Source organism: Pocillopora damicornis, chromosome 12 (genome assembly GCF_964200805.1).
Source record: "Pocillopora damicornis chromosome 12, jaPocDami1.2, whole genome shotgun sequence".
Taxonomy (NCBI): Eukaryota; Metazoa; Cnidaria; class Anthozoa; order Scleractinia; family Pocilloporidae; genus Pocillopora; species Pocillopora damicornis.
Window position 1 is genome coordinate 5,456,082 of NC_142681.1, and position 7,209 is coordinate 5,463,290.

The 7,209-nt window shown below is 36.6% G+C and overlaps 1 protein-coding gene across 1 annotated transcript; it reads right to left on the reverse strand.

Annotated features, from left to right (window-relative positions):
• Positions 1 to 730: 730 nt before the first annotated feature.
• On the reverse strand, positions 731 to 7,196 carry LOC113670592 (coiled-coil alpha-helical rod protein 1-like). The gene is made up of 8 exons (XM_027186756.2): positions 6,160 to 7,196; positions 5,021 to 5,415; positions 3,856 to 4,186; positions 3,251 to 3,340; positions 2,936 to 3,129; positions 2,012 to 2,159; positions 1,569 to 1,880; positions 731 to 1,105 (listed from the first exon to the last, which is right to left on the reverse strand). Exons 1-8 carry the CDS (start codon positions 7,160 to 7,162, stop codon positions 801 to 803), a joined length of 2,778 nt encoding a protein of 925 aa, XP_027042557.2. The 5' UTR covers positions 7,163 to 7,196; the 3' UTR covers positions 731 to 800.
• Positions 7,197 to 7,209: the final 13 nt, after the last annotated feature.

Sequence of the window (7,209 nt, forward strand, 5' to 3'; positions counted from 1 at the left end):
AACTGTAACCTTGTTGTTCCATTGTTAACTTCAAAGTTAGCAAAAGTTTGACATTACCCATAATGGTCACCTACTGTCCATCTTGAAGCATTAAGTCTTAACCCTTTACACCCTAACATCAGTATGCATATTCTCCGTACTGTTCTCCATACATTTCCAAAGAGGCTGACAAGGAGAATTTGTTTCACAATCAAGACCTCCTTTAGTTGGTGATCATCTCCTCTATTCTCATGAATTTCATGTTTGTTTCAGGGGTGATAAAGTAGGGAGAAATTAGATGCTAGTCACTCTTAGAGGCTAAAGGGTTAAGTTTGTGTTAGTTTTCCAATCCTATCTAATATTTCCAATCCTCTATCACCCTTACTCCATTTTGGTTTATCCTTAATTCTCTACACAAGTGATGATCTGAGAATTGAGGCAATATAATGTACCATACATTGTTGTCAGAACTAAAATAGGGATTGAGCACACAAGCATGACATTCCCCTCATTGTGGATTGTGGGAGAAACTTTGAGGGTTTTTTCTATGATGTTGAAAATGACTTTATCAATTACAACACTGCCCCCTTAAATAACAAACAAATGTACCACTGTTATGAAGTCTGATTTAAATTTGATATCACCCGGGTTTATGTTAACTGAAGTTTTGATAGAAAAGCTCTGGACACATTCCCATTGGACCCTTTACTGTTAAATCTGGGGGTCATAAACATGCAGTAATGCACTTCTGTCTATTATAAACATACTTAAAACTTTTATTTCCCAAAACTGAAATCCATTCACATATTGAAAAATTTCATTTACAATGAATGTTGAGAATCATCAGTCTCTCTGTCCATGTTCAGCAGAGCAGTTGAGAGTGACTGAAGGTCTTTCAGCACAGATGTCACCTGCATCAAGTTCATTTCTTCCTCAGCTCCACCTTCTGTAACATGGATGTTCTGTCTTTCTCTTTGTACTGCTGCAGTAGATGGAATTCCTGGTTCAGATTGAACAGGTTTTGCAGCCTTGTGTCTTCTAGTCTTCCCTCTACTGGTTTTTATGGGTGGTTTCTCATCAAGAGGCACTTGCTCTCTGTTTTCTTTCTCTTCCTCCTCCAGACCATCTGTCAAAGAGAACAATAGCAAGGAACAGTAAGCATTTGTGTACAACACCTTTAATTCATAAATGAAGTATCCTCATTGAGAACTTGGATCAAGTTCATGTACTTAAATGAATATCAGTTAGTACAGAGATTGGGAGGAAAAAAGTCTTAACCCTTTAATAATAATAATAATAATAATAATAATAATAATAATATAATAATAATAATAATAACAATAATAATAGTAATAGCAATGATACCACTTTCTTCCTTATAACATTTTGGCAATGTTTCCCTCTAACCCCCTAGGAGTGACTGGCTTCCAATTTCTCCCTAAAGTATCACCCATGAATCAAATGCAATTTACAAATTTCCTGATTGTTGACAATTTCTCCTTGTCAGTCCCACAAGAAATTTATAGAGAACAGTGTGGAGAATATGACTACTAATGCTAGGGTGTAGAGGGATTTTGTCCAATTCTCACCAGAAAACTCCCTTGGTTTATGTCTGGGAACCTTGAAACCCTCCTGTCTGACTGTAGCCATGAGCATATTTCTTTCCTTTTCCACATTTCGCAGTTGTGAGCAGCATTTCTCCAGTTTCATTTCATATTCCTTCTGCTGAAGAGAGAGCTGTTCTGCTGCCTTTTCCTTCTCTCTTTCAACCACTCGCTCTGCTTGCCTGAGTGCCACAACTGCTTTTGTGTGTTCACGTCGCACATCATTGAATTGCTTTTCAAGCTTTGCAAATTCCTCAGTGTATCTTGCTTGCTCTGCTTGTAAAACTTTGTCTAGAGCTGGAGAATGAGTAAAGCCATAAACTGTCTGTTGCTTAAGCATGTTAACAGGCTTTTATCTAGAATAGTCAATGGGTTAACATTTTATTTTTATTTTTTTAGACACAAGCATCTAAAAACCTCACACTTACTTTTTTCAGCCACATCTTTGTGTTTTGCCATTTCTGTTTTGAGTGATTCAATTGTCTCCAATCTCTCTGACAATTCAACTTCAGCAGTTTGCAACTTGTCATTAAGGATGGCTCCTCGTTCTCGTTCATCCTTCAAGAACGACTCCAACTGAAGAAATATAACATTCCAGGTGATTTCAATTGTACTTATTCTGATGACTTCATATTACTCATTGCTTGGAAAATATTGTGGAGGACTTGGTCTCCTAATTTATATTAACCCTTGACACTCTAGCATCAGTAAGCATATTCTCCATTCTATTCTCTGTACATTTCCTAGGGTGCCAAGAAGGAGAATCTGTTCAACAATCAAGAGCTTCATTAGTTGGTGATCATTTCCTTTATTCTTGAGATCTTAATGATTGATTTAGGGGTGATAATGTACAGAGAAATTAGATGCTTGTCACTCTTAGGAGTTTAAGGGTTAAGAGACAGATAGAGAGGCTACAGGAAAAACCAGAGGCTTACATTTAAGTCTATTTCCAATATGTCTTAGTCACAGAATGCTAGTCCAAGCTAACACACCCATAAAGAATTTACAACTTTCATTATATTTCACAAACATTCGAGGGAATACAAATTGTGATCAAGCATTCTCTCATTTAAATAGACTGTGCCAGGCCTTCAGTAAATGGAGATGAATGAAAAAGAGGAAGTAAGGAAACAAAAATCAACAAGGGTCTGGCAGGGGGGGGGGGGGGGGTCTCTAGCACTCTCCTTTGCCCCCTGCTTTCCCTTTTCTCCCTCTCCCTTTTTTTGTGCTACTGGCATCTCCTTCAAAACATGATTCTAGAACAGGTTAAAAGTAAACTTTGGGGTAGACAGTCTGGTACTTTTTGCCTTGGATACTTCTTCATAGGGTTCTCAGCAGAACATGATTAATACCTGTGATATTTTCATGGCAGAGTCATTCAGTTGTTCCTCATACTGAGCTCTAATTACCACCTCTTTTCTCTCTAAAGTCTCTGAATCCTTCCTGGCTTGAGCTAAAAGATGGTCCCTTTCTCTCGTTAGCTGTTTGACCTCTGATACCAATTGTTCACATGACAGACTTGTCTGTGGTTGTTCTGTGATCTCTCCTGAAAAATTAAGGATGCATCAAGAGAGCCTGTCAAAATAAATAATATATAGCACCGACAATAAAAAGATTTAAGAAAAAATCTATGGAAGACTTAATGAGAAAAAATATTTTGTACATACCTTCTGATATTGATCGCCCAGTTTCAGCAGCTTTATTAATTGCTTCTGATAGTTCACTTCTCAACTGTGCCTCATGATGTGTTAGAAGCCCTATATAAGGAAACAGTCCTAACATTATGATGTTTGTTTGTTTGTTTTTTGCTTATATTAACACATTTCCTAATAATTAATATCAAAATGTGGCTACTTACAATGTTGTTTTTGAAACCAACTGGTAATGAAATGTGTTCCAAACAGAAACAGAATTGGATAATTTAAAGAGGGCTCCTGTTTTATATGGATTTTCTACAAATTTCTTTCTTGCAACCTCACATCTTTGATGCATTTTCATGAGTTACTAGTGAGAAGTGAGGTTACAAACTTGACACTATTTTTCTCTGCCCTTTGACTCTTAATTATCTGGATACATCCCTTCTAGACAAGTGTTTCTCCAAAACTAAAGGAGAGGTTATGCGACAACCTCTATTGCATTTTATTTATGAGACAGCTTGAATAGTAATTTAAGAGAGGAACTGTGTATCTTTTCTCTCAATTATTTCCACAAGAAATTAAACATATAACTCAATAATATGAATTCAGTATAATTATAGAAACGTGCATATCACCTTGAAGAAATTGAACTCTCCCAGTTGCAAAGCTAATACGCTGAGAAAATGTAGCAAGTTTCTTGAAGGCCTCCTCCATTTGTGTCCCAACATGTTCTATAAAAGATTCCGTCTTTCGTGCAACTTCCTGGAGACTGCTGGAACACATTTGAAATTGTGAAATGAAAGAATTGAGCCTTTTCTCATTCTGCTGACACTTCTCGAGTTGCCTTTCTAAAACAAGGTTTCGATTGACTTCAATTTGCTGTTCAGCCTTCTTGTCAGCTAAAATGTGTGTCAACTTGGCTACTTCCTTCTGAGATTCTTCCAGCTCTGTCATCAGATGTTTCAGCTTGAGATAAAAGACAAGAGTATCAAGATTGGCAGTGTGAGGCTCTCTCTGCTTAACCCTTTAACTCCCAAGATCTAATTGTTAATTCTCCCCTCTAGCTGCCACACATTTCCTTGTAAATTAGTTATAGGAATTTGGCATTAGATCAAATGAAAACAACAACTTCTACCTGATGAGTTTGAGTATTCTCATTACCTGTTTGCTGGATAATGTATGGATATTATAGGGAGAAGTTAAATGATAATCACCTCTGGGAGTTAAAGGGTTAAGGTTAAACTTTTTGTTGATGAATAGAATTTTAAGCAAAAGTATTTCACCAGAATCATTGTGCTAATCTTTCACAGCTGTTGTTTAACCAAATCAAAGAAAAAAAATATTTCAAACAACAGCCCAACACAAGCCCTTATAGGAAAGATTACATTTCATGCTTGTCATTTGACAAAGTGATTGGACAATTTATGCATCATATCTGATATGTAGTGAGAAAGTTTGTGTTATTTACACAGTTTCATTTACAGTGAACTCTTGACAGAGATCTCTATGAGAAAAAAAAAACTTCTCTTCTTTTGAAGTCAGTTCTCATGGCTGGTTTTCTTAAGTTACTTTCATAAAACTGAACTCACCTTATGAACCCTAAGGCCAACTTTCCTTTAGGAAGAAAGTTTACTTATAGGATTACTCTTCAGTAATACCATGAGCATTTTTTTTGAGAAAGTTAACTCTACTTTTCAAAAAACCTTTTGGGATACAAATATCAGAATTTGGTATTACTGTGGTATTTCCTATTCAAGTAAATCCAGTTATTTTTAATTCATTTCACCCAAGGTAACTTACCTGAGCCTTCTCATTTCTTTCTTCTTTCTCGCGCATAATTGCTTGTGATTTTAACTGAATCAGCAAGGCAAACACTTTCTCTCTCCATTTTGTAAGCAAACTTTCTCCATCGTGCCCTGCACCATCACTTGATTTTGCTTGAAACTTCATCAAATCTTTTTCTTGAATGGAGAGGATTTCATTGATGGATGAAATTCTCACATTAAGGAGTTCCACAGTGGATCTTAGATTTTCATTTTCTTGTATCAAGCTGGTCACAGTTTGTTTTGCCTCTTCATGCTCTTTTTGGAGTTTCTCCAGCTGTGTGTTTGGCAAGTTCTCTCCTATATAAGCTCTTAACTGATCAACAATCAAGCTATGGGACTTCACTTCTTCATCTTTCTTTTTAAGTTCCTCTGTAAGCAGGCAGAGTGTTTTAAAATTCACATAAGAAAATAAGCATAGGAACAACATTAAAATGTGACTCTTAACTGACTAAAATAACACTACTGCATAGTCATGCTAATGAAAGAAAATTTCCAGATAATCAAAATGAGTGTGTAAATGTTGCCTGCATTGTTCCAAACTTAGTTAAATAATCCCATTCACACCATAGGTCACATTCCCTACTCTCTTAAACCCCTTTAACTATCAGATTAGTATGCACAATTTCCATACTGATCTCTTCACATTTCCAAAGGTGGCAGCAGGGAGAATTTGTTTGGTAATCAAGAGCTTCTTTAGTTGATGATTACTTCCTGTATTCTTGTGATATAAATGTGTGATTTGGGGCTATATTGTAAGGAGAATCTTTATTCTTGTGACCTTACTGTGCGATTCAGGGGTAATATCATAAGGGAAAATGGATGCTGTACAAATTTTTCAATGATACTTCAATAAAGGTGATTTTTTTTTTATCATAGATTATAGTAAAATAAAGTGAAAGTAGCAGGCTAACTGTAGTAGACTGGACTGTTGTTTTGGTCCCTACCACTTTTCACTTACAGCTCTGATTTCTTCATTACTAAGGTGAAGAATACTATTCATTATGATTGGGTCTTTGTTATTTCAAGATATTTACATGAGGATTGGGTTGATGTGGAAAGATGTGGTGCATGTACAATGAAGTTTTGAATCTTAATGATCAGCATTTTATTTACCTGTCAAATTCTGTAGCTCTCTTTGATGAGAAAGTGTTTGTTCCTCTAGTTTCCTGCTAAGATCTATCAGAGTTTTATCATAGTATAATTGGCTATCCCTTATCTTTTCTTGATGCTGTTTTATGACTGTTGAACACTCCATTTCTTTTTCTTTCAGTTTTTCCTTAAGATCATTTATATCCTCTTCTGTAGTAGTCAGTTTTCTTTTTGTAGCAGAGTATATCTCATCTCTACTGGAGATCTCATCTTTGAGAGCATGTAACTCTTTGGCATACTTCACTTCACAGGAATCTAAAGTCTTTTGAATTGCCTTGACTTGCTCATACTTGTCAAATTCATTTTTACTGATCACCTCCTCAAATCCATTCCTGTCAATCTTCACTTGCTCTTCTGCATTTTTCACTTGAGCTTTCAAACTTTTCACCACTGTCATCTGCTTTCTAGCGCGTTTCTCCAAACTCTCCACCTCTCTCTCGAATATTTCTTCCTTTTGCCTCATTTCAGCTTTAAGCTCTTTTATCAACGTGTGCGCCTTCTCTAGCTCGGCTTCACATCTTCCTAAATCTGTTTCGAAGTTACTTTTTACCTCTTTAACATCTATTTTAAGTTTCGAGTTTGTGGCTCTAAGCTTCTTAACTTCTGATTGCAGCGAGAGATTTTCCTCGTGAAGTTCAGCCATTTGTTTCAGATCAAGGGCATCATCGACTCTACCCTTCTGCACCAGAAGCCTGCTCTTTCGTATCTCCCCTTCAAGTCGTATTTCCTCCTCTTTAGATCTCTTAAGTTGCTCTCGAAGCTGTCTATTTTCATTCTGCAATATGTCTATTTCAACGAGGACTTTTTCACTTTCTTCGCCCTGATCTTTCACAACATTATATTCAGATGGAGGCAGAAGCTTCCTGGGAGCTGAAGTGGTTTGCTGTGAGGGGATCTTAGGCCTTGTAACTTGGAAATATGCAGGAGAAAGAAACCTGTCTGACGTATTTTTGCTTCTACCCGCCATTTTCTGGTGCAAAACACGAAATCAAACAGGCGCAGTCCCACAAGGCT

Excerpts from the sequence above, each read along its gene's own strand:
- LOC113670592 (XM_027186756.2), bottom strand. The coding sequence starts at position 7,162 with ATGGCGGGTAGAAGCAAAAATACGTCAGACAGGTTTCTTTCTCCTGCA. Across the intron at positions 5,416-6,159 it reads AGAGCTACAGAATTTGACAG|AGGAACTTAAAAAGAAAGAT; the intron begins GTAAATAAAATG and ends GCCTGCTTACAG. Across the intron at positions 3,130-3,250 it reads TGGGCGATCAATATCAGAAG|GAGAGATCACAGAACAACCA; the intron begins GTATGTACAAAA and ends TTAATTTTTCAG.